Source organism: Solanum dulcamara, chromosome 8 (assembly GCF_947179165.1).
Source record: "Solanum dulcamara chromosome 8, daSolDulc1.2, whole genome shotgun sequence".
Taxonomy (NCBI): Eukaryota; Viridiplantae; Streptophyta; class Magnoliopsida; order Solanales; family Solanaceae; genus Solanum; species Solanum dulcamara.
The window spans coordinates 65001388-65029264 of NC_077244.1; the positions used below are offsets into that span (position 1 = coordinate 65001388).

At 36.3% G+C, this 27877-nt stretch overlaps 1 protein-coding gene across 1 annotated transcript; it reads left to right on the forward strand.

Moving 5' to 3' along the window:
* Positions 1–8404: 8404 nt before the first annotated feature.
* LOC129899076 (AP-2 complex subunit mu) lies at positions 8405–27814 on the forward strand. Its single transcript, XM_055973871.1, has 13 exons — positions 8405–8695; positions 12237–12414; positions 13667–13757; positions 17027–17121; positions 17384–17473; positions 17563–17611; positions 17682–17820; positions 23477–23593; positions 24271–24361; positions 24455–24597; positions 26368–26482; positions 27376–27420; positions 27499–27814. The coding sequence occupies exons 1-13, from the start codon at positions 8613–8615 to the stop codon at positions 27577–27579; spliced, it is 1317 nt and encodes a 438-aa protein (XP_055829846.1). The 5' UTR covers positions 8405–8612; the 3' UTR covers positions 27580–27814.
* Positions 27815–27877: the final 63 nt, after the last annotated feature.

Consider the following 27877-nt stretch of genomic DNA (forward strand, 5'->3'; position numbering starts at 1 on the left):
GATTTGAGTCCCCCATTGAAGACCCAACATCAAGGTTTCTTCAAAGTCTTCAAACAAGGTATGTAAGGCTATTCAAAATATGGGCTAAGTTCACCCATGTGCCCTATTCTTGCTTGAGGTTAGATATTCATGAAAAATAGAGTTCTTGGTATGGTGTATGTCTATATGAACTTTGCCTCCTATTTATATAATGCTATATGTGTTGATGTTGTTGAGCCAAGAAGTCCTTAAATTCCTTCATGATTAGTATGAATTGATGGAGATGAATTGTTGTTATGTTTTGTTGACCTCTTTAGCCATGTGAATATGTTGTGTAAGTCAATTTCCTTAAATGCGCTATTCTATTTGAATGGTTGAGTTGAAGTCATAGAGTTGTGTTAAATCTTGAGGAGATGTCATAAATGTTCATATAGAGGAGGCTTGATTGAGTTGATATGAGGAAGGAATTGGCAAGTGGACAAGGTCCTAAATGAGACTTGTCATTGTGCCTCAATTGAATTGCAAATGAGAACTGAGTTGATGAGGTGGTATTGTACCACATGAAACTAGCCGTGAGGGCTTGTTTGAGATGATTTGAGGAGTCTTATGAGCATAGAGTCATGGGAGGAGTATCGAGCACCGAAGCGGGTGAGAGTATAGTCCATACTCGAACCCCAGAAACTACGCCGCCAATGTAGGTAGGGATGAAACCGTTAAAGTCAGATGCTTCCCGAGGGATTGGAACCGTTAAAGTCAGATGCTTCCCGTGGAATCGAACCGTTAAAGTCGGATGTTTTCCATTTGTATTGTCGTGAAATGATAGAACTTGACTAATCGATGGTACTCATGATTAGAGAGGCGTTCATACCCTGGCAAGGTATGGACGGACGTGGCAACAACGTCGGATTATTGTACTATCACCGGCTCATAGGTGATGGTTGTCGGTTAAGAGAAACTCTCATTTAGGCCTTGTTAGTGCTCCGAGTCAGTTGAGTTAAGTGGCTTATGAGTTAGTCCTGTCTAAACTATTCTTGTTGGACTTAGGACATTGAGTGAGTTGTGATGTATACATGTATGAGTTGAGGTCCTGAGTTGATATTGATATTTTCTTAATGTGGTTTCATCCGGCCATTTTACATACTCGTACATTCCATGTACTGACGCCATTTGGCCTGCATCGTTTCATGATGCAGAGACAGGTACTAGAGATCATCAACCGGCGCTCCGTTAAAGATCCACATACACTTCCAGCCAGTCGGTGAGTCCTCCTAGTTCCCGGAGGATATTGGGCCTTCTTGTACAGTTTTGTTGTCTCTTCTTTTATTTAGATTGTTGGTAGCCATGGGCTTGTCATTGTCACCTTTTAGACTTGAATAGAGGCTTCGTAGACTGGAGTGTGGGGAGGATTAAACTGTTATCTTGAGGAGTCTTAATTTACTATTCTTGTTGGGTTGTAAATATTTAGCCTTCGGCCCTTATAGTATGAAAAGTATTTCATTAATTGAGTTCCGCTAAGAGAATGTGAATGAATGAATGAGTGACTGGACCAGGTGGTTCGCTCGGAGGTCAGAAATGGCCTTCGGGTGCCGGTTACGTCTAAGGTACCCTTCCGGGGCGTGACAAATACCCTCAACAATCAATTTACAACGCACCATAACATAAATTGGTTTCTTTACCAACTTGTGCAACAACTTTCAACCCAACTTTGCATTTCCAAATAAACATGAATATTTCATGTTCATAATTGATTTAAACTCATTCAAACATAGGTGAAAATTATTCCAAGTAAGCTATCCAATATTCATCATTTCCATATTTCACCCAAAACTCCATAAATGCAATAAAACTATTATAATTCATTTTTTTCTTTCAACTTCATAAACAACAACAACAATCCACACTTTTAACAACTTTACTTCCATAATATTATAAAATCATACTAAAAATACATAATTCCCTACAATCCCTTTCAATACCAACTTAACCCATTTAAACTTCACTTATATTATAAGAATCACAACAACCACTAACATACTATACAAACTTAATTATTTCCATCTCATCACCTTAACATATATTTCCAACTTCAACCAATTTCAATAACTTCATTCTTTTTTATATAAATTCCACAAGAACTAACAACAACAACAACAACAAACCCAGTATAATCCCATAGTGTGGGGTCTGGGGAGGGTAGAGTGTATGCAGACCTAACCCCCACAAGAACTACTATTATAATATTAATCTACTAAAATACTACATAAAATTCAAGTCTTCTTGCCTATAATCTTACATACACATAACTTATTCATATGTCAAAATCCAACCATATAACTTCCATATTTCCATGAATTCTACACATCTCTACTTACTACAACATAAACAAACTTCATAACATAATGAAATTGGATTAATTCTTACTTTTTCCTTCTAACTTCTTCACTTAACCAAAGCTCCAAATCAACCAAACAAGCCTTCTATCTTCCAAAATAAGTTTATCATGTTATAAAGAACCCTTGATATAGTAGAAATACTAGGAAATTATAATTTTTTAGATGAAATTTGAAGGATTTAGCTTTCCTTGCACCTTGGCCGATTTTGCTCTCTTTATTTTCTTTGGTTTCTTCTCTTCTTTCTTCTTTCATTTCTCTTGAAAATTCTAGGAGTTAGGATGATATAAAGACCCTTTTGAGATATTCCAATTTTGCCTTTGGCCTTTTCTACTATTTCCAAAGTGAAATTTCCAATTTTGCCCCTAACCTTTTCTAATAATTCCGCCTCCCAACTTAATCATAAGAAGTTGTATATAACAATACCGAGCATAGCCTTATCCTTGACTTGTTACCATTATCTCTAACATGTCCTTATGTGAAACAAATACGGGTTATAACAAATATCACTATTCTTCTGTAGATCATGTGTGAAGAATAATTTTGGTGAAATATGTTTTGTTCGGTCTCTTTTTATAAAGCCACCTTTCAATTGAGCTATGCATGCGACATTGTCTTCGAATATAATTGTGGGTACTTTAACATCATTTTCCAAACCGCATCTTTCTTTGATGAACTGTATCATCGATCTCAACCATACACATTCTCTACTTGCTTTATGAATTGTTATTATTTTAGCATAATTTAAAGAAATAGCAACCATGGACTGCTTTGCTGATCACCATGATATAGCAGTTCCTCCGTGTGTAAACAGATAGCCTATTTGAGATTGAGCTTTATGTGGGTCTGATAAATAACCTGCATCTGCATAACCAATAAGGTCTGCGCAACCTTTGTTAGTATAAATCAAACTCATATCAATAGTACCCTTCAGGTATCGCAAAATATGTTTGATACCGTTCCAATGCCTTCGCGTTGGGGATGAACTATACCTTGCCAGCAAATTAACAAAGAATGTCATATTAGGCCTGATTGCATTAGCAAGGTACATAAGTGCACCAATAGCACTGAGATATGGTACTTCAAGACTAAGAATTTCTTCATCCTCTTTTGGAGGTCAAAATTGATTTTTTTCCATTTCAAGTGATCGAACAATCATTGGAGTACTTAATGGATGTGCTTTGTCCATGTAAAATCTTTGTAAGAGTTTCTCAGTGTAGGAAGATTGGTGGACAAAACCCCCATCTACTAAATGTTCAATTTGCAAACCTAGATAAGGCTTTGTCTTTCCAAGGTCTTTCATCTTAAATTCTTTCTTTAGATACTCAATAGTTTTTTGGACCTCTTCAGACGTCTCAAACTCTGATTCCGTTTTCTTAATAAAAATACATGGACAAATAACATCATTAATATAGAATTCATTTATTAAGTACTCACTTAAGCGATTATACCACATGCGCCTTGATGTTTCAGACCATATAATGATCTTTGCAGTTTTATTGAGTACATTTCCCGAGACTTTTTACATGCTTCAGGCAATTTTAATCTTTTTAGGATTTTCATGTAAATGTCATTATCAAGTGAACCATAAAGGTAAGCTGTAACTACATCCATTAGATGTATTTCAAGATTTTTATGTACAGTTAGACTGATGAGATATTGAAATGTTATTCCATCCATAACAGGTGAATATGTTTCTTCATAGTTGACCCCGAGTCTTTGAGAGAATCCTTGTGCAACAAGGCGTGCCTTGTATCTTACAATTTCATTTCTCTCATTTCATTTTCGTACAAAAACCCATTTATAGCCAACTGGTTTTACACCTTCAGGGGTTTGGACTACAAGTCCAAAAACCTCACGTTTAACAAGTGAGTCTAATTCTGATTGAATTGCCTTTTGTCATTCTGGCCAATCACATCTATGTCGACATTCTTCGACGGATTTAGGCTCAAGACTTTCACTATCTTGCATAAGGTTAAGTGCAACATTATATGCAAACATTATCAACTATGATTTTCGATTGATCTAAATTTATCTCATCAACGGTATAACTTATTCAAAGTTCTTCATTCACTTGAATCTCGAGTTCACTGATTTCTTCAGGAATATCAGGATTACTCAAATCTTGACCTCTTTCAAGAGGTTCTTGTGTAGTATCATCTTTATTATTTTTCACGCTTCTTTTTCTAGGATTTTTATCCTTTGAACCCAGTAGTCTACCACACTTCTGGCGTGTTTGGAATTCAGAAGCTATGATACTTGTAGATGGTTCTTTTGGAACATCAATTCGGATAGGCACATTCACTGCAGAAATATGTGACTTAGTTATCCATTTTAAATTAGTAAATGCATTTAACATTTTATTTGCTATTCTCTATAAGTGGATGATATTCTGGATCTCCTGCTCACATGTGCGGGTGTGTGGATCAAAATGAGATAATGATGAAACTTTCCACGTAATTTCTTGTTCGGGTTCCTTTTTCTCTACCCCTAGTGGCGGGAAAGTTATTTCATCAAACCGATAATCTGTAAATCGAGCAGTGAATAAGTCATCAATCAACGGTTCAAGGTATCGAATTATGGAGGGTGAGTCAAACCCAACATATATGCCTAATCTTCGTTGAGGGCTCATTTTTATACGTTGTGGTGGTGCTACATGCACGTATACTGCACAACCAAAAATTCTTAAATGGGCTATATTTGACTCATGATCAAATACTAATTGTGACGGAGAGTATTTATTATAATGTGTCGGTCTGAGACGTATAAGTGCTGCTGCATGTAAGATAACATGATCCCAAACAGTAATTGACAATTTTATTTTCATTAGTAGGGGTCTTGCTATCAATTGTAGGCGCTTTATAAATGACTCTACAAGGCCATTTTGACTATGAACATGAGCAACAAGATGTTCAATTTTTATCTCAATTGATAAGCAATAATCATTAAAAGTTTGGGATATAAATTCTCCGGCATTATCAAGGCGAATGACCTTAATCGGATAATATGAGAATTGCGATCTCAATCTTATTATTTGTGCTAACAACTTCGCAAACGCCAAGTTGCGAGATGATAACAGGCACACATGAGACCATCTAGATGATTCATCTTTTAGGACCATAAAATATCTAAATAATTCATTAGGTGTATGAATAGGTCCACATATATCTCCATGTATACGCTCTAAAAAGTCAGGAGATTCAATGCCAACCTTCAGAGTTGATGGTCTGACAATTAATTTGCCTTGATAACAAGTAGCACATGAAAATTCATCAGTCGTAAGAATCTTATAGTTCCTTAACGGATGTCCAGTTGAATTTTCAAGAATTCGTCTTATCATTATTGATCCAGGATGACCTATTCGATCATGTCATAACACAAATGTATTTGGATCAGTAAACTTTTGGTTTACGATCATATGTGCTTCAATTGCACTAATTTTTGCATAATATAGGCGAGATGACAAAGTTGGTAATTTTTCCAAAATATATTTCTGGCCTGAGACACTCTTGGTTATACCAAGGTATTCAATATTCATTTCATTTAGTGTTTCAACATGATATCCATTTCTGCGGATATCTTTAAAACTTAACAAGTTTCTAGGGGATTTAGAAGAGAATAGTGCATCTTCTATAACAATTTTTATCTCCTTAGGCAGAATTATAGTAGCTATTCTAGAGTCTTCTATCATTTCTGAATTATCAGAAATTGTAGTAACATTAACTTTTCTTCTAAGCAAATTGAAAAAATATTTCTCGTCTTTAAAAATAGCATGAGTTGTTCCACTATCAATTACACAAATATCCTCTTGATTTATCATTGATCCAAACAAGATTTGAGGCATTTCCATTTTTGTTTCAATAAGAAATAAAATAAGTATTAACACATGGTATATTACACAAATTTTATTTATTTACATTGACTAGAAAAATACAAACATCATATTTAATACAGATAAAAAAAAATATTTACATATTATTAGTCCTATCAATATTCATATTTTCGTCTGGAAAATTAAAGAAATCAGCTACATCCAAATGCATGGGCACAATATTATCTTCAGAGATAAAATTCGTCTCTAGATTATTTTCTGCCCTTTTCAAAGATGCCTGATATAGCTGAACTAAGTTTTGACGATTGACAAGTCCGCGACCAGTGCTCCACACCTCCACATCTATGACATACACTTTCTGAATTTTTCTTAGGTAAAGCTTCTGGCTTTTTATCCTGCTTTTTATATTGCTGATCATTTCTCGATACCGGCCGAGTATCATGATTATAATTTCTTTTTCGCCCATGACCACGACCACGACTGGGGCCATGACCTCTTTCTCGTTGGTTATAATTTGTCTGATTCACTTCTGAGAGTGACAAAGAACCAACGGGCCGACTATCATGATTTTTCATTAATAATTTATTATGTCTTTTAGCAATAAGAAGGTGAGATAATAATTCAGAATATTTTATAAAACCTTTTTCGCGATATTGCTGCAGGAGCATATTCGCGGGTGAAAATGTGGAATATATTTTTCGAGTTTATCTTACTCAGTGATTTTGTCTCCGCATAAATTTAACTGAGCTATAATTCTAAATAAAACAGAATTATATTCAGTTATATTTTTAAAGTCTATTATCTCAGATTTAACCAGTCATGACGTGCTTGTGGAAGCATGACCAATTTTAGGTGGTCATATCTTTCTTTTAAATTTTTTCACAATTTCAGGAGATCCTTTAATGTAAGATATTGTAATTTGAGCGCCTCGTCAAGATGGTGGCGGAGGAAAATCATAGCTCTTGCGCGGTCTTGACTAGATGCCGTGTTATCATCTTTGATGGTATCTGCCAGATCCATCGATTCTAGATGAATTTCGGCATCTAGTGCCCATGAGGAGTAGGCTTTTCGAGAAATGTCCAAAGCCACAAATTCAAGTTTTGAAATATTTGTCATTTTATGAAAATAAAATTAAATAAAACTCTTACCACTTTTTGTTACCTTGAAAAAAAATAGCTGGAGTCTCGTGCTGATAACGTATTATGAATATACTACCTTAACAATTAATTAGACGGAGAGAGTAAAAAAAATAAAAGAGAACAGAAGAGAGAATGATTGAATAGAATGTATTTTTTTTGTTTCTATTCTCATTCTCTTAATGCTAGAGATGGCATATATATATAAGAGAAATAGGTAGCAAGTAGGAGAGAAAGAAGATCAAGCGGGCAACTTGCCCACTTAAAAATGGGCCCCACTTGGACAACAACATCCAATATACAACACAGAACATATTTTGAACTGAACATATAATTCTGTTTGAAAGGCATTATAGAATCCAAATAAAAAATCAAAAGAATCCAGCCAAATCAAAACTAAAAGTCTACCTCTATCGATAGTTACCAAAAGTAAGGGTTAAAATTACAACCCGAGGATATAACAGGGAACAAAATTGCTCCTAAAAGGGCAAAGAAGACCTTTTGATCATTTGTTAATTTTTAAAGGAAAATTTGCATAAATTTCACTAGTTTATGAGCCAATTACTTAAATACACTCTAAATTTTAATATTACTAATCTTGCCAGATTTTGGTGCGTCCAAATATGTTCAGATACGTGTATCTTGAGATATATGTGGTCAAAATTAGATGTAATTTGTTCTAGATATATTGTATCCAAGTGGATTTGCATATATTTGAAATACGTACCAAATTTCAATCGCATTCCTTCGATCTCGCTCGTCACTCTCTTATGTATCTTGGTATCCCAAATATATGTGAATCACATCAGATACATACAGATACATGTATCTAGTATGATTTGCATTTATTTGAGATACATCACAAATCTCTCTTGCCTTCCTTTCCATTTCTCCTGGTAACAACATATATGTATCTTATTCAATATATGATAGAAAATTCTTAATTAATGATAAAATACGTAATATTTTAAAAATATAAATAATAATAGTATTGATAGTGCATTATGTTTAATTATATAATTTCTCATTTTGTTTTAAACCAGGTCAGACGAAGAGCACGTGCTGTGGTCTTCATTTCGTTCCTGGCGTTGAATTAGAAAAAGGGATACCGAAGACGGCGAATTTAAGCTGTCCCCAACTGGCGACATTTCTCTTCCACCTAAAACAAATCTAACTGTTCTTCCTACATTTTCCATTTCCTTATAATTGAAGAACGTTTTTGAAATTTAGATCTGACTTGATCGAAGTTTCTAGATCCATTTTGGTGCTGCAGCCATGCCTGTGGCAGCTTCAGCTGTTTACTTTCTCAATCTCCGTGGCGATGTCCTCATCAACCGCCTATACCGTGACGACGTCGGGTATGTTCCCACTCTTCCCTTACGGATGAGTGTACGTAAATTGTGATATCATTTTCTGATTTTCGGAAACTGTATTGTATTCTGGAAACTGTTGTCTGAACATTTAGATGGATCTAGGATTTTAGGTCTATGTGCGGAAAAATAGCATTACACCACTACTGCTTTGTTGCAATGTGTTGAGACTTGGTGTAGATACATATTTAGACGTGCGTGCGTTTAGAACTTTCAAATTTTTTACATGCTTTAACTGTATTGGAACGCATCATCACATGTATGTATGTGTTGCAATTGTCTAGGGCATCAGTTGCCAGAATCTAAATAGTTATATCTTTGGTATCACTCATCCAGATCCTCAACAAAAGATTGGGCAGTTTGCTGCAAGTAATAGACTTCCAATATTTCTTCAGAAATAGTACTAGAAGAAAAAGAATCAGCACTTTCCCCTGAATCGTAGCTATCTAGCTGATATCAGTGATTGGTAATGACATCAAACTTCCACACTGGACTCCCAATCTTGAATGCTATTGAAAAACTTGCCACCTGCAGTTGAGTTTGTGGTAGTATCATTGTTGTGACCCAGTATGTAATGACTTTCTAGTTCCTTGTGCATACATATGAACTTGATTAATTAAATCATTCTTTGCTCCCATGTCCAGATTCTCCTTTGTAATTTCAATAGCATTAGCAGCAGTAATTGTAGAAGTTTGGGGTAGGATCCATAGGTATCTCCATCAGGGATTGGGTTGGCATAGAGCCAACTCGATTCCATATTCGTCATATATGGGTTAGGAATCCACCAGTGAAATTATTATAGGCATCTAAATCGAAAGCGAAACTTTCATTATAATAATGAAGACCCAATGAGTTTTTAGCGATGGGCTCGCTCCCATCCAAATAATGTCTCTGTTTTCCCAAATAAGCTAACTAATTGTGAGGCTCAACCATGGAAATCATGGTCTTGTTGCAATTCTCATACATAAGAAACAATTGAATCTAAGAACATAGAAATAAAATGAAGCTGAAAGCAAAGATGAAAGAAAATTAAGAATTAGAGAGAACATAGATTTGATTCTTCATTCAATATGCTGTAAAATGGGTACTACAACTGAATTAAAAGAGTGTAGGAGTAATCTAGACGACGTGGACATTGGTGACATTACCATCCTAACAAACTGTACTAGGGTGCTAAAGAAATAGAACAAAAAAAGGGGACTAAACTGTAAATAGATGGAAACTCTGACATACTACTTTGTTAGCTCATGGTGCCATTTGTTACCGTATGCATACATGTATGTGTATGGTGACTGGGAGGGTGGAATGCAAGACAATGGATGTGACTCCACCGTGCTGCCTTAAGTACACATCCATATCTTGGAAAGCTGTTGCAATATGTGTTTTTGGAAGCTCGAAATGCAGTTTATCTTATGCAATTAAAGCAGGCTTCTTTCTTTGTCCTCTTTAGAGGAATTAAACTGGTTCTACGAGGTCATGCTCTAGGTATTCTGAGAAGACGAGGGAGAAAGGTAAAGGGAGTAGGTTAAGCATTACCCTAGGTCATGCTCTGGTGTTTAAATTAAGTAGGCTTGAGATCTGGAGTTCCACACTTGAATGCGTTTTCTCTGCTGGAAAAGAGGGGGATTAATGTCCAACAAGATAGTGTGTAATGAGATCCTTTCGTCCAATGCTAAAATCTAGCTTATGTTTTTATTGGATGTGGCTTAGAAACAGTCTGATGCAACCTAGACTTGCCGTGTTCTATTTCTTACATGGAGAATAGATATGTATGTGGAAAATCATTAATTTCAACAAATATTAAGTTCTGGACCTCTACTTGCAAAAGTGCAATGTGTTCATATTGAGAACATAAAGGTTGAACCCATTAATTTAAATCTTGAATCTGCCTCTGGTCATGCATGATTGTATTTGAAAGCAAATGATATTCTAGTGACTGGAAGTAAGAAATATTATTCATGTATATCTTTCCAGAAAATAGTTTTTTATGGCCTATAAATCAATCTGGAGCCAATCTTTTGGATCAACTGCAAATCTGCAACCTTCGAAACTCGGGGATGATGGACTTACCACTTTACCTTTCTTCATTTAAATACTAGATTTAGCTAGCTTGAAGCAGGGGTCAAACTTGTGACCTAAGACACAAGTCCCTCAAGCTTTGTCAATTGAGCTAATCCCTGGGGCTATCTTTCCCGAAAATATAAGCTTATGATGTTTTGAATTTGCAGCGGAAAGCATCTTCCAATGTCAGTTGAAGTTTGGACTAGCAATTCCTGACAAAGTATATATTGAAAGTTAACTAATAAAATCCTCTATTGATAGCATGAGATGTGCTTGAGTTCCAAGTCATCATCCCCTTTAGGCCTTTAGTATCTTTTCACCCCCCCTTGAAAATAGAGGGGATGAAACTGATCTAGCGGGAATCATTCTTGTCTTTGGATCCCTTGGTGAGACAATGAAAACTAAAAGCAAAAACTTGTCAAAAGAATGAAAGTAAAAGCAAAAGCAACAAGAAAGGAAATACTAAGAATATATCCAATATTTCATTCACATTTTCTTAAATTAGCCATAAAAGTAATATATTGAAGTGTCACCTCTTTTGAAGAAAAAAGACCAGGGAATTACTTTTTCAGCATCCTTTCCTTTGGGAAATGGCAACCTGAAGGTCTACTTTGACCTCTCTGCTGGTTGTGGTTTAATGATGTTTGTTAACTGGACATTTCAATTGATATTGTCTATCCTATGACCAGGGCATAGAGAAGCTGACATACATATTTGAATTGGACCTTTGTTATGCTTATTTGCTTCACATGGATGTCCCATTGCTCTCTTCATCTGTGCAGATTTTCCTCTTATTTCAAAAAGATTATCACCTTTCAATTTCACTTTTTTATATTGATATAACCAAACTAAACTGAAGAAAGTCATTATTCTACAGACAGCGTTATTAAATTACTTTATGTTTTCAAATTCTTATTTTGTTTTTGATTTACAAGAAATTTCAGTTCTCTTTTGGATTCCTGATATAGCTTTGATGTTATTCTTTGCCTTTTCCCTTCTTGTTTCTCAAGTTTGACCTTGTTCCCTTGGATTAATAAAATAAACTGCCCATTTTTCTCTTAATCTGTCAATGCTCACATGTTTAACAGGTATTTGGTTAATTTGAATACAAACATGAAATGTGTCACTTGTACGAATTGTGCTTCTTATCCTGCTATCAAGAAATTCTGACCAATGTTAAGCTTGGATTTGTCAATTTTTTGGCTTTGACATCCGTTGCAGTTACCATTATGTAGGTTTTATAAATAACTTCTATTTGCTCCATCTTTCTCATTACTATTTTAATTACTGATAAATATGTTTGTGCAGTAAACCAAGGAGATCTTGTCTTCAGCTTCTATACTTTCTTTCTTTTTTTCTAATAAGATATGTGCTGAAGTCCATCATGCTATCACCGGTCAAAAATAAAGAAGTCTGTTGCAATATAATCCGTGATCTTCTCATTAAACTGTGAACTTGATTTAAACAGGGGTAATATGGTAGATGCCTTCCGGATGCATATAATGCAGACAAAAGAACTTGGGACATGTCCTGTCAGGCAGATTGGAGGTTGCTCTTTCTTCTACATGAGAATTAGCAATGTCTACATTGTGATTGTAGTTAGCACCAATGCAAATGTTGCATGTGCATTCAAGTTTGTTGTTGAGGTAACCTCTCTCTCTTAATAATTAAGTTTGTAAAATATTCTGTACTTGCAGAGTTTTTTAGCATTTAGTCTCAGGAAATGATGGTTTACTAGTTTTCCAGTAAGCTTTCAGAAACAGTTTCGGTAAATGCAGGGGTATATTTTTGCTAGCTGGACATCAGGTTGTTTATATTATACAGCTGCATTTTGTTGGATAAATATCTAGAGTTCTTTTTTTTCTTGCTACTTGCTTTATTGTTGTTGGCTTGTACTACCCTTTATTTCCACGTTCAATTAGCAATTAATATAAAAGCATCTAATAATTATTAAAAGAAAGCATTTACACATTATAACTATCTGTATATTATGTATCCGAAGCATTGCAGAACGCCAAAACATACTTTCTTATGTTCTGTTTGCCCAAACTTTCAAAATCTGCTTTTTAGTTTGAGAGTGTTTTGTATCAAAAGTGCTTCTCGAAAAAGTACTTTTGAAGTGCAGTAGTTTTGGTTTGGCTGGTCAATTTCTAAGCACTTAAGCTAATACTAGAAAAGTAATGTGTGCTTCTCCAAGGTTCCAAAAGAGCTTTTGTGAATTTTTAGCTTCTGAAAAAGGACTTTTGCTACCACTCAAAAGCACTTATTTTGCTCCTGAAAGCTTGGCTAAACACCCCAATTCTCTAAAATAAGCATTTTTTTAAAGAAAAAAAAATAGCACTTTTAGCTTCTCAGAAGCTTGTCCAAACAGGTTATTAGTCCCCAATCCTTTGGATAAATAGAATTAGGTGTCCCACCTTTCCTTGAATATCATAAAATTTCAACCCAAGGGTGTGACCTGTTGGTTAATGAGATGGGTGAAAACCATAGGAAAATTAGTTCAAATCCCAATAGAGACAACATGGTAGGTGATGTCTTCTCATCTTCCTAAGCTTTGGTGGGTGGAGTTCTCTGGTATGGCGAGAAGTAGCATACATTCATTGGAATAATCGAGGTTCACACAAATTTTCCCAAACACTACAGTTATAGAATAATATCATACATTTTCAACTATCTCAGGAGAAACGTGCATGATTTCATATGAAAAGGAGACAGGGAGCATAATGCCATATCTATTATTTAATTGCCTAAATCTGTGTTCTGCTTCTCATTGTTACCACCCTTTCTTTTTATAACTAGTTGATGAATGTGATATAATATGTAGATAGTGGATCTAATTCTAGTGTATTCTAGTTGTATTTACTCCTTTTGACAACTTTCTTTTTGATTCTCATGCAGGCTGTTGCACTATTCAAATCTTATTTTGGTGGTTCTTTTGATGAAGATGCCATTCGTAATAACTTTGTTTTAATCTATGAGCTTTTGGATGGTAAGCCATTTGGAGATTATTTATTTTTGACATTTTAATCTAAAAGTTCAATGTAGAAAACCTTTCTGTATTCCTTATCAAAACAGAAAACCTTTTTGTATTACTTATCAAAAAAGAAAGTCTCTCTGTATTAATTATGATATACATATTTTTTTGATTTCTATTTTCTCAAGTGATTTTGATTTTTTATGTGTGTGATTGCTTTCCCCCTTACCCACTTTGTTATCCTTCAGAGGAAAATTGTAACTGGGTAGAGTACGACTGTTAGGATAATGTTGAAACAGGAAAGCAAACTTAAGGAGAGGCCAAGTTGGTTACGTAGTCCTCCACTTCAATAGTTCAATTTAGTGATGACTGATAGGTGATGTCGTTCTTCATATCCTCTCTTGCAAGGAGCTGTTGTTTTAATGGTCATGGTTGCTTGTGTCTACCATTTCGGTTTGCTTGAACATGAGGTTTGTATGAAGTGTAAACAATATTATGGACCTTAAGGAAGCATGCGAATTTTTGTTACGTTTAGCTGTCTTGGTAAAGAAGCTTTTTTCTTTTCTTATTGAGAGGAGAGGAAGTGTAGACAGAAATTACTGTTGTCTTTGGGGTGATAGTCTTCCTTAAAGCAACAGTCCATCTTCTATGATGAATTTCAATGCATGTGCACTATTAGAGTTGCTGCTATTTCACTATACACCCTAGAGAACTCACCCTTCAGATACTTGTATTGAAATATTTCTTTCGGACTGAAACTCTGTTCCAATGAATTGAATATGATAGCTACTCTAGTGATTTTGTCTATGCTATCTGCCTGAAAATGTTTATTATCTTGTTTTAGTGTCTAGCTAGTCATATCTTTTTGCCCGATTTAGCATGATGTGCTCGATGTAGTAAGTAGTGTATTACACTCGCGTGGACAGTCCACAACATGAAGAATGCATTTTCTTAGGGGTCATTTGGTATATCAAATGGCAACAGGGCGGGTCCTATTACTTAGGATTGGATTATCAGCGGGGGAGTAGAGGGGGGGGGATGTATTTGTGACTAGTGTTTATATGTTGGATGACACCACCAATAAATCAGTAAATTTAATTTTAATATCCAAAATTCCCTAGCCGAATTTATTGTTTTATAAGTCTATTGTCCACATTTTGATCTTTATATAATAAAGAATATACAACAAAATTTTACCACATGAATTCAACAAAAACAAAAGCTATATTAAATTTTTAATGGCATAATTTCAATAGGCAACCAGAAATAGCAAAGACTGACAAAAGCATTGGCGGTGGAAAAGATTAAGAAAACTCAAAAACAATTGGTAGAAAATGGAAAATATCAGGAAAACTTGAAGAAAAAAGAAAGAAATTATTGCAGGATGGGAGGAGCAAGAGCTTGAATGCTTCATTTGGCCGGTAAGGAGCGAGATTGAATATTAGTATTCTTTCGTTGGAGAAGAAATGTAGTGGTTTAGTGGGAAGTGTTTGATCGGTGCTTGACTGTTGGGGCAAAGGAAGAAAAAAAGGGAGGAAGAAGATAAGCTACCCGAAGAGGGTCAAAGGAAGTCTGTGCTCTAGGGCATCTGGGTGGAGTGTCTTGAAATTGTTGTAGCGGATAGGAGGGAGAGGAAGAAGAAGAAGAAGATGAAGACACGAAAAAAAGAGGAACCTTGCGCTGCTAATTAGTTGTCATGATTGAATCAGCACCTTTAGTGCAATTTTCCTTTGCCCAGTTGTTACCCTTCTCTATTTATATGGGATGTCCATTCAGTTATTGTCTCAAGTCTGGAAGGTGGATTGCAATCCCAACTCCCTTGCGATGAACAATATCTGGATCCTTATAAAAAGCAGAAGAAAATCTCGGATAGAATAATCCAGTATGGTCTAATTTTGAATGCTGCCAGGGGCACACTTTGTCTTGCCTAAACTGAGGCTGATCTGGTTTATGATAGGTTGGAGGTTTGGAGACATACTCCGAAGTCCAAAGGATTCAGATTGAGCAGGACCAAAACTGAATACTTGGAGTGCAAATTCAGTGGTGCGATGGATGAAGAGGGCATAGAAGTGAGGCTTGCCACTCAGCCTATCCCCAAGACTGAAAGCTTTAAATACCTTGGATCCATCAACCAGAGCAGTGGGGACATCGATGAGGATGTCACACATCGCATTGGGGCAGCGTGGTTGAAATGGAGGTTTGCCTCTGGAGTCTTGTGTGACAAGAAAGTACCACATAAACTTAAAGGTAAGTTCTACAGAATAGTGGTTAGACCGACGTTATATGGAGTGGAGTGCTGGCCAGTAAAGAAATCTCATGTCTAGAAGATGCATGTTGCGGAGATGAGGATGCTGAGATGGATGTGTGAACACACTAAAAGTGATAAAATTAGGAATGAGGTCATTTGGGAGAAGGTGTAAGTGGCCTCTGTGGCAGAAAAGATGAGAGAAGCGAGACTGAGATGGTTTGGACGTGTGCAAAGGAGGGGTATCGATGCTTCAGTTAGGAGGTGTGAGCGATTGAATTTGGGGGCTATGCGGAGAGGTAGGGGTAGACCAAAAAAGTATTGGGGAGAGGTGATTAGACAAGATATGACACTACTCCATATCACCGAGGACATGACCTTAGATAGAAAAGAGTGGAGGTCGCGAATTAGGGTAGAAGGCTAGTAGATGTATAATGGTATCTTGCCATTTGTCGATTTAGGGTGGTCGTAGGTCTAGGCGTGCCATTAGAGTTGCGGTGTTTTGTTTTGATTACCATATTACATTTTTATCGTTATTGTCCTTGTCTTGTAAAACTTGCATCATTTTTTTTTTCAATATGCTCTCTCTATCTCTCCCTGTATATATACATGTATTTATTTACTTATTTATTTTTACTTATACCTGAGAATGTGTCTTTTGAGCCGAGGGTCTTTCGGAAACAGCCTCTCTATCTCTATGAGGTAGTGGTAAGGTCTGCGTACACCCTACCCTCCCCAGACCCCACTTGTGGGATCCCACTGAGTATGTTGTTGTTGTTGTTGAAATGACTAATGAGCCATTGCTATTTTCATAATTATTTGTTCCATGCATAGACATCTTAAACTGCTTTTTATCTACTTTTTGTTTATTTGGAGTATGACAATGAATGACAATTATCTATGGACAAGCTAATTACTTTAATCTGCATAGATCCGATAATCATTTGTTGTAAGCCACAAAGTTTAATGTTCAGTCATTTTCATATACGTATCTAATGTGCTTTATAAATTGATTTTCGTTAATTTGCATGCATCACAGAAATAATGGACTTCGGTTACCCTCAAAATCTTTCACCTGAAATCTTGAAACTCTATATTACTCAGGAAGGGGTTCGCTCACCCTTTTCGTCAAAGGTTAGTTGTCTCTCTACTTGCTTTCATAGCATCATAGAATAGTTTATAGTATTTTATCTATTTGGCTTTCTTAAAAAAGTACATTCATGAGATACCTCTCGAAAGAAAAAGATCAGTCATGAAATGTAAGAGAACGGTATAGAAAAGAGAAATTTTTATTGTAATATGACTAACTGAGAATTTTTTTATTGTAATATGACTAACTGTATTCTGTCTCAAAAGAAAAAAAGAATGGATAACCCTATTGACTTCTTCTTCTCAGCCTTTGGATAAACCAGTTCCGAATGCCACATTACAAGTCACAGGTGCTGTTGGTTGGCGCAGGGAGGGTCTTGTTTATAAGAAGAATGAGGTAGTTTTTGCTGTTTACCTTTTAAATTTTTCTGTAGTCCTCTTATCCGCCCAATTTCTGAACTTAATTGGGATTTATATGTTTGATAGGTGTTTCTGGATATCGTGGAAAGTGTTAATCTCCTTATGTCTTCAAAAGGTAGAAAGTTCTTGTGCGGCTTGGTGGATGCTTTTTTCTTTTCAGTTTTCCACTAACAAGACAATTGTAGGTAGTGTGCTCCGTTGCGATGTAACTGGGAAAGTTCTTATGAAATGCTTTCTTTCTGGAATGCCTGATTTGAAGTTGGGGTTAAATGATAAAATTGGTCTTGAGAAAGAGTCGCAGCTTAAATCCCGCCCAACAAAGAGGTAACTTCTGAATCCTTGTGTTTCATTCACATAACTTACGTCTGCAGAATTTGCTTCTTGAGCTACTTGTTTCAGTAGGTTTACTTAAGTAATTTCCAAATTAGGCTACTGTGTACTGTGTGTACATTTCCTATTTTTCGCGTGAAGAAAATTGAAGATTTTAGTTCGTGTGAAATTAGATCTCCTCTAAAAGAAAATAATGATTTTTTGTCTTTTTTTGTCATTGTATCTAATCGGAAGAGAGATATTAATGCTCGATAAGGAAATGGGATAGGGTTGCTCCAGGGAATTAACAGGAATTTTTTGATGTGGAAAGTTCATGAAACTCCCCCCCCTGAAGGTAGCTTTTTTTAATTTATGAAAAGGTAAAGATTCTATTACCGACTACCAAGAAGGTGTTTATAAGAGTACATCATAGTAGAGGTCTTCTTCTATATGTTGTAGGAATTCAGCAGATCCAACAAAGAGGCTAAGTTGGATACAACATTCTTCCTACACCACAAATAAAGACTTACAGTATCTAGATTTTTCATTTGCAATGTTATCACTCTTATCATTAATGTCGGTAATGCTTGCTGTCCCTAGCATCTGTCTGTGCACACCAGATGCATTAACAAGTACTATACTTCCTGGCGTAACCCCTCGGACTCCAATGCTCAGAAATGTCAGTCAAATTTGCCTGATAAAACATAAAGGTGCAGTGCAGTAGTAGATGATTCGCTGGTTCATTAGCCTCTTTACGTAAAAAGCATCTACTGCTCATAGCTGAGACCCAATTTCTGTAGACAAGCTTGATGACTGACGATCCAAGTGAAACAAGGAGCTCTAGGGGGTACAATAAACTTCCAGATCACCTTCCATGGCCAACACTCATGGATTCCACCCATTTATCCTCACTAGGCTTTTATCACATTCATTGACAGTAAATTTTACCATCTTTCTTAACCTTTTACAACCTATGTTGCTCAGACTTTTTGAAAATGTCGTTTGGTGTGTGTTTAATCCTTCAAAAGTAATTCATTTTTGGAGGAACGTCACGGGTGCGACAATATTTTTGGAAAGTCCGAGCAGCATATTCCACAACAAAGAATGAGCCACCTGATCATCAAGAGAGACAGGTTCCTGCTTTTGAATTAATTCATTTATGAAAATCAATTTCCCAGTCATACGAGTTCCTTCCTAAATGAAACTTCCATCCCTCTTTGGAATAGCAATTGGCTACAGTAAAATTTTGTTAGAGATGATTGCATAAAGATCTGGAAGTCGCTCCATTTGAGGAGTGTCGTCCAGCCATCTATCTGACCACCGACGCTAGCTTTAGATGTTTAACGTTGCTTCTTAATGAGGAATGTTTATTGTGAGACCAAAAGGCGTAAAATGATGTGTACATTTATATCTTAAGAAAAAGCATTATCTTGTATCCAAGCACTCTTCATGTTATATATATAATACTTACATTTTCTCAAAAAAAAAATATTTCAAGAAAACCCATACATGCTTCTTGTACTATTTATGAAATTTAAAGTTTTAATATATTTGTTCCACTGTTCTTAACGTACAGAAGATACAGATGGTAATAGTAAGTGCCTACGATATCGGGAAGGAATTGAAAGGTCTTGAATTGGACACAAAATTTATGAGCTTTGGTTCTAGAAGTAGAGGGGGATACCTGGCCATAGAACAATGATGAAGCTAAATATAGTTTCATGGAACATAAGAGGGATGAGCTGTGTTAGAAAGAGGGGAGTGATTAAGAACATAATGAAGTGCTGGAAGGCTGATGTGGTTTGCTTTCAGGAACAAAGGTGGAAGGGGAAATTGCTAGTATTGTTAAGGAAGTATGGGGGAATAAATGGGTGAATTATGCTCAGTTAGAAGCCAGTGGAACCAGGGGAGGTATTGTTATTATGTGGGACAAAAGGGAGTGGGAAGGAAAAGCCAGCAGTGTGGGGAAGTTCTCTGTCACTTGTAGCTTCATAGGGTTATGTCAATATTTTAGCTGGCATTTCACAGGAGTATATGCTCCAAATGATAAAGAAGCAAGGGAAGAGACTTGGTGGGAAATTGGTGCTGCCAGGGGTCTGATTTCAGGTCCCTGGGTTCTTTGTGGGGATTTCAACACTGTGAGGTACCCATCAGAAAAGAAAAATTGCAACAGAATCAACAAAGGAATGACAGACTTTTCAGACTTCATAGAAGACATGGAGCTAGTTGATCTTGAATTATATGGGGGAAAGTACAGCTGGAAGAAAGGAGACATACATACAACTGCAGCTAGACTGGACAGAATCTTGTTCTCTGAAGAGTGGGAAACAAATTTCAGAAATATAAGACAGAATATACTTCACAGAGTGAACTCTGATCTCTCTCCCATAATGTTACAATGTGGTGATTGGGAAAACACAAAGTCATACTTTAAATTTGAGAACTGGTGGTTGGACATAGAGGGTTTCAATGACAAAGTAAGAGGATGGTGGAATTCTTTCAACTTCAGAGGGAAACCTGATTATGTACTGGTTGCAAAGCTCAAAGCACTAAAAGAGAAGCTAAAAGAATGGAGCAAAACTGCATAAGGGAACTTGGGAACTCAAAAGCAAAATGTTCTGAAACAACTAGCTGAATTAGAGGAGATACAGGAGCACAGAACCCTGGGGATAGAAGAGATAACCTCTAGAATAGCTTTGAACATGGAGTTTGAAAACATAGCTAAAAGGGAGGAAATAGCTTGGAGACAAAAATCCAGGGCAGTGTGGCTAAAGCAAGGGGACATAAACACTGCTTTCTTTCATAGAGCTGCAAATGCACACAGGAGAAAGAACACAATTTCAAAGTTGAAAGTGAGAGGAGAAATTTTGAATAGACCAGAGGAGATATAAAAGGAGATAGTTACTTATTATGAGGAACTATACTCAGAGCCAGAAGAGTGGAGACCCTATTTGCAGATGAGAGATTGCCCTATGATTCATGAAGAAGAGAACAATTTACTTCTTCCACCTTGTGAGCAGCAGGAAATACTAGAGGGCATAAGAGCATGTGCAGGGGACAAAGCACCAAGGCCAGATGGTTATTCCATGGCTTTCTTCAGTCAGTGTTGGAACACCATTAAACCTGATCTGGTGGCTACAGTGCAGAATTTTCATGAGGCAGAAATGTTTGAGAAAAGCATTAATGCCACCTTTGTGGCCTTAATTCCTAAGAAAGTGGGAGCTGTGGAATTGATGGATTTTAGACCTATTAGTCTAATCGATGGGGTTTATAAGATCATAGCTAAACTTTTGGCAGAAAGGCTGAAGAAGGTGCTATACAGACTTGTAGACTGACAACAAATGGCATTCATAAAATGTAGACAAATAATAGATGCAGTCCTGATAGAAAATGAATGTGTAGAATCCAGAGAGAGAAGTCAATGCCTTGGAATTCTATGCAAGCTTGATATTCAGAAGGCCTATGACCACTTAAACTGGAATTTCTTACTACTTATGAAGCAAAGGATAGGTTTTGGAGGCAAATGGATTAGATGGGTGAAATTCTACATAAGCACAATCAAGTTTTCTGTTTTAGTCAACACAATTCCAGTGGCTTCTTTCCATCTCAGAGGGGACTGAGACAGGGTGACCCCTGCCATCCTTCCTATTCATTCTAGCCATGGAAGGATTGAGTAATCTGATTAAGACAGCAAAAAGGTGAAGGGTTGGGTAAGGGGTTTCCAGGTGGACAACACTTCACAAAATGACTTGGAAACCACTCATCTACAATATGCAGATGATACTCTTATTTTTTGTGAAGCAGTGAGAGAGCAAATGGTGATTCTAAGAGTAATATTCATCATCTTTGAAGCAGTTTCTGGATTACACATCAACGGGGGAAAAAGCTTCATTTACCCCATTAATAAAGTGGCTGAGGTGGATAGTTTGATAGACATTTTGGGTGGTAGAGTAGGGGAGCTACCAACTATATACCTAGGTATGAAATTGGGGGCAAAGAGCAAATCAAAGAGGATCTGGAATGGGGTGATAGAAAAATGTGAGAAGAAGTTGACCAATTGGAAGAGCCAATATTTGTCTAGGGGAGGTAGTCTCACTATGGTTAACAGTGTGCTTGATGCATTACCAGCTTACATGATGTCTGTATTTCCAGCACCAGACAATGTCATAAAGAGGATAGATGCTTTGAGAAGAAACTTCTTATGGCAGGGAAATGAAGATAAAATGAAGTTCCATTTAGTCAAGTGGGAAGAGGTCATAAAAAACAAGAAAGAAGGGGGAATGGGGATCAGGAACACGAAAAGGCAAAACAAAAGCCTTATGTTAAAATGGTTGTGGAAATTTATGATAGAAGAGAATATGCTATGGAAAGATGTGGTTAAGGCAAAATATGAGATGGAGAATAGATGGATGACAAAGATGGTGACTACACCATATGGATGTGGTATTTGGAGATCAGTAAGAAATCTCTGGCCTTTGCTTCTATCTAGAATCAGATTCCAGGTCGGTAATGGCAGGAAGGTGTTATTTTGGGCGGACAAATGGATAACCCAAAGACCCTTGAAATAATTATTTCCAGACTTGTACGCACTAAGCCTCCAGCAAAATGCAACAGTCTCTGGAATGTGGACAGGAGAGGGGTGGACCTTGCATTTTAGGAGGAACTTAAATGACTGGGAGATGGGAAACATAGAGGCTTTTCAAGACACAATGGCACAATTTAGCAATCTGGCTGATGGGGAAGATAAGGTTATTTGGAAGATTTGCAGCAAAGGGGTTTTCAGTGTCAATTCAGCTTAAAAGACCTCAATCATTCAAACGACAGGTTGGAGCACTGGCCATGGGCAGATGATCTGGAGAACTAAAATCCATACAAGGTAAATTGCTTCACATGGCTGCTAGCCAAGGAAGCAGTGTTGACACAAGATAATTTGAGGAAGAGAAAGTTCCAACTATGTTCAAGGTGCTACTTATGTGAGGAACAAACAGAGACAGTCAACCATCTCTTTTTGCACTGCAAATGGACAGATCAACTATGGAGAATATTCAGCAGTCTTAGAAAGATCACTTGGGTGAAACCAAGAAACATAGCACAACTTCTAAGTTGCTGGATAAATGTGGGCAACACTACAGTAAAGGAAGAGATATGGAAGATTGTCCCAGTTTGCATATGGTGGACAGTGTGGAAAGAAAGGAATCAAAGGTGTTTGGAGAGCAAGAAGAACAATTTACAGACTTTTAAGATGAATTGTTTAGCTCTTTATTATTTTTGGTTTAAACAAGTAGCATTAGTACAGGCAGAAGATCTTTTTGATGTTTTAGACTATTTGTGACAAAAAACACAAATAGAGTCTGTTAGGTTGTAATATGTTTTGAAAAGGGGACTACATTGATGTAGTATACCTGTGGTTATATAGAGGAAAAAGTTACCATTATCAAAAAAATAAATAACTGAATATAACTAAAATGTTAAACTGTGCTTTAAATGTTGGACTGCTTCTGTCTGTTGTTTTTCCATTTTCTGCAGAGTCCCCGACTTACTTCCAGTCTAGTTGAGCATGTAGTATGTAGCTTTTTCAGTTTGGCCTTCATGTTAGTAACAGCCTCTGCATGGTAGGTTACCATTTTGTGTTGCTCACCAACATAATGCATTACTCTGCTACTCTGTGCAGCGGAAAGACTATTGAGCTTGATGATGTTACCTTCCACCAATGTGTAAACTTGACGAGATTCAATTCAGAAAAGACTGTCAGCTTTGTACCACCAGATGGTGAATTTGAACTGATGAAGTAAGTTCATACTTCTTTTGCTACGTGTGTTTTTAAGTTATGGTTTTATTTTTTTTCTCAAGCTGGAAGCCTGAGTCTGTGGCTCTTCATTTACCTTTATAGAACAATGCTAAATATACTTGGAAATTTTGCATATGTCACAGTGAATGATGATGTACCTTTAACATCTTAATATCAATCTTGAATAAGTATCATACAAATAATTATCAACTTTGACTATATTTCCTTTAAATTGTAATGCAATATTGGGGTAGGAAGTTCACTACAATCAGGTGAAATCACAGAGCATGCTGATCTTGTTTCCTAGATATAAATTTTCTTCTCCCTCTTTCCATCTGCGCATTCCATTTCCCTTCTCGAGACATCTCAAACTTATAATTCACTTCTACATAAGATGATCCATTGTACACTATTCACAAGTTTCAACAATTTAAGATCTAAACCAAGTATGATTTTTTCTCTGTGAAGTACTTCACACAAAAATTTGAACAGTTAGCTTGTTATCTTCTTTAACCATTACCAGAACAATATGAAAGCAAAATTACTATACTACAACTACGCCTCAATCCCAAACAAGTTGGGGTAGTCTATATAATCATCACTTCTCCATTTAAGCTCAATTAATGTCATCATCATAACAGTGTCTGAATTTGTAATTGCAAACTTTTTTTCCTCAGGTACCGCATTACCGAAGGAGTAAATCTTCCTTTCCGTGTATTGCCAACAATCAAGGAATTAGGTCGTACGCGAATGGAAGTAAATGTTAAGGTTTGTCACTCTTCTTTCAATATAGAATGACATTCATTTTTGTTCCGCGTTCATATAATTATAATTTTCTAATATGATTTGTATCCTCTTCAGGTTAAGAGTGTGTTTGGTGCGAAAATGTTTGCTCTTGGAGTTGTCATTAAAGTTCCAGTGCCAAAGCAAACTGCAAAAGCAAGCTTCCAGGTGACATCAGGGAGAGCAAAGTACAATCCATCCATTGACTCTTTGGTGTGGAAGTGAGTAGGCAATGGATTTATCTTTTCTTGGTGTAATCCTATAGAGTTACGAGCTTAATTAATTTCGGGGTTTGACCACTGGTCTCAGGTTGACTTTGACTTCAACCTAGTCTAAAAATATGGAATTGACATTGCTCTAGATGGGACATTGTTCTTGAAGATGTTGTACACTTCATGCATTAGGACCTTAGTTGCATGTGAATCAAACTTCTGACATCTAGTCATAGAGGCTGTTAGGATTGGCTTATTTAGGTGCTTTTAAGCCAAAACGGCTTTTAAGCACTTTTTTAGTGTTTGGGTAAAATAAATAAGTGCTTTTAATCACTTATTTTCAAGCCAAAATAACAAAAATAAGTCAAAAACCTTAAGTTGGGATTCGTAACTTAAATCCTAACTTATGGCTTCTGCTTATAAACCATAAGCCCATCCAAACAGGCACATAGTCATAGCAAAACCTATATACTATTTGGATCTGATTTAGTTATTAAATATTCTATTAAAATGCAGCCTGTTTTGGTTGGTATTTGATGAAACCTGCCTCTTTATCTGTAACAATAAATGAATGTGCAAATAGATGGAGCCATGGAGGGGGTATTGGTCTTTGCTATCATGTTGTTCATTATCAAAAATCAAAATGATGTACAAAATGCAATTTTTCATTTTCTTTCATTTCTTCACCTATGAATCCTTTTTACCATGGAATTTGCTGCAATTAATCAATGGATGAGAATATTGTCTGTCAAATTTTAATCTTTTTGTTTGGTGGCATTTAATCTCTTGTAAAATGTTTTCACCACATTCTTGTTACTGAAACTTGACAGCATTACAACAAAGGGAAACCTGTTAGGCTATACTGGTTTCTTTATGTAACCAAAGGAAAACAATGCGTGCTTCAGAGTGATCCATTTTGTTCAAACTGGAGGCAATTGGAATCTTACTGTGGAAGGGAATTTTTAGCTTAGACTGTACCTTGCAATATGTTGTGTAGTCACGTGTATTTTATGTCTCCATGTGCATGATTGCTCGCTCATAGATGCTTTCAATTAAGCAAGTAGAATTGCATACACTTCATCTAAGCTAATCTGTTTATGCTTGAAAGTTGACAAACGGATGTTCTTATACTATCACTCTTCTCTGTTTTGAACAATATGGAATTTTCTTTGCATGAGCTTTTCCAGCCTCTCAAATGTTTATTATAATACAACCTCAAAATGTCTTGAGGGAGAATATATGCTCTACAACTGATAAAAAAGAAAAGGAGAAATGTGTTGTACGGGAAGGAAGTTCTGGTGAAAAAGAAAGTGGAATCTACTCGGTCAAATTGTTGTCCATGGACAGCGGAAGACAACGATTGCTCCAATTTTGATTCTCTTCTTTGTTGCTTCTAAAAGGAATTAATTGTCCCTAGTTCTTCAAGATATCATAATCCGGTAAAAGGTGTACTATTGACCAGTTTTTGTGTTCATGTAGTAGCAAGTAGCATAATTGCTCAGTTTATTTGATAAATCTGTTTTTTTGCCCCCTTTTACCATTTTTATTATAAGTATCCATAATTTCAGTTTCTTGACCATGTGGTGGCAGAGGTGGAGTGCACACAAATGTTCTCTTCCATTTTGCCACTGATCCAAGATATTGTTGTGAACACTATTTAATTGTGTAATGATTGAGTTCTGTATTCTTTAATAGTATGCCAGCTATATTTTCTAATTTCTTCTGCAGTAAATCTAGTTTCTAGTGATTTGGATCTTCAATATGGGATTCTTGTTGCAGGATAAAAAAATTTCCTGGGCAAACTGAGTCAACAATGAGTGCTGAAGTGGAGTTGATTTCAACAATAGCAGAGAAGAAGTCCTGGACTAGGCCACCAATTCAGATGGAATTCCAGGTGCCTGAATATTTTATTTTTTTGGGGGGTGGAGGGATGGGTGGTAACTGTGTTCACTTGGTTGATGATGGCATGTATTCCTAGCTTCAGTGGTTGTTGTTCTTGGAGAGGGAGGACCTAGATGTGAAAAAAATTTGGAATTAGATGCAAATGGCCTAGCCTAATGCTTAGAAAAAACATTTCCAAAAGGACTACGAAGAGTAGGAGACTTCTATCGAATGTTGTACACAATCATCATCACTATTTGCTGCTACTACTTTCTTGTGACAACTCACAAGTTGTGGAGGAGTTTGGTATCCAGCCTTTTTGAAATGTTGTACCAGACAAGTTTGCTGGCTGATTGAAGGAGCTTCCCTTCGTTGGGTTAGAAGGGAAGGTGAAAATAAAGGGAGGAAATAGTGAGACAATTGCATTCTCATTGTTTGTTTGTATTGACAAGAAAGTGGGAGGGAAGAAAAAAGTAGATAGCCTTGCGTTTCATTGACCAAGTTGGCCTTAGAGAAAATTGACTTTGTTCTATTATTTTTCTCTGGTTTCTCTTTGCTGGAATTTTATTAGCGTACTTTTTCTTTCCCTTTTGTATCTTCCAATCAAGGAGTTAGTAAACTATTATGGATATAAATGGCAGTGCATTTCACTCGTTATTAGGGGAAGCATTATGGGTACTCATGTGATGGCAATAGTTGTTTCTTTTCTGACTTAACTCAGCATAGCAATTAGAAAATTTAGGTTTATAACAGGATCTGATTTCATAGAATCAGTTATGGCACCAATTAGGATTATTAACCTCTGAAATTTGTTGTGCTTCTTTGTTTCTATCATAGTTAAACTATTGGTTGTGGATGAATGACCCCTATTGGTTGTGGATGAATGACCCACTTTTGTCATTGTAGGTTCCCATGTTTACAGCATCTGGACTTCGAGTTCGTTTTCTCAAGGTATGCTTGCCAAACTTGTAATTAACTGGGGACTGGTTTTTGGGTTGAAATGCTCCTTCACCTAGTAAATGTCTGCAGGTATGGGAAAAGAGCGGCTACAACACAGTTGAATGGGTTCGCTATATCACAAAAGCTGGTTCTTATGAGATTAGGTGCTGAAAATAGGTAAGCTGATCTTGTTTATAGGATCAGAATTATGGAAGCCCAAGGTATAGGGACGCCATTTTGTTATGCTGGAAATGCAACTTATGCATCTTGTATTTTGAGGGCTTTTAGACATGGCTGTCTATAGTATATTTGTTCTGTGAAATTTATTATTATGTTGTACAGGTTAGTTCTTTACGAGGACTAACGAAGAGGGTTTTGTTTCCATTCTATTTGTACATTTGACATATTCCCCCTTGAGAAACTATTTTTCCTTTTTCCTTTTTCCATTAAACTGATTAAAACCATGGGA

Excerpts from the sequence above, each read along its gene's own strand:
- LOC129899076 (XM_055973871.1), top strand. The coding sequence starts at position 8,613 with ATGCCTGTGGCAGCTTCAGCTGTTTACTTTCTCAATCTCCGTGGCGAT. Across the intron at positions 12,415-13,666 it reads CATTCAAGTTTGTTGTTGAG|GCTGTTGCACTATTCAAATC; the intron begins GTAACCTCTCTC and ends ATTCTCATGCAG. Across the intron at positions 23,594-24,270 it reads GGTGAATTTGAACTGATGAA|GTACCGCATTACCGAAGGAG; the intron begins GTAAGTTCATAC and ends TTTTTTCCTCAG.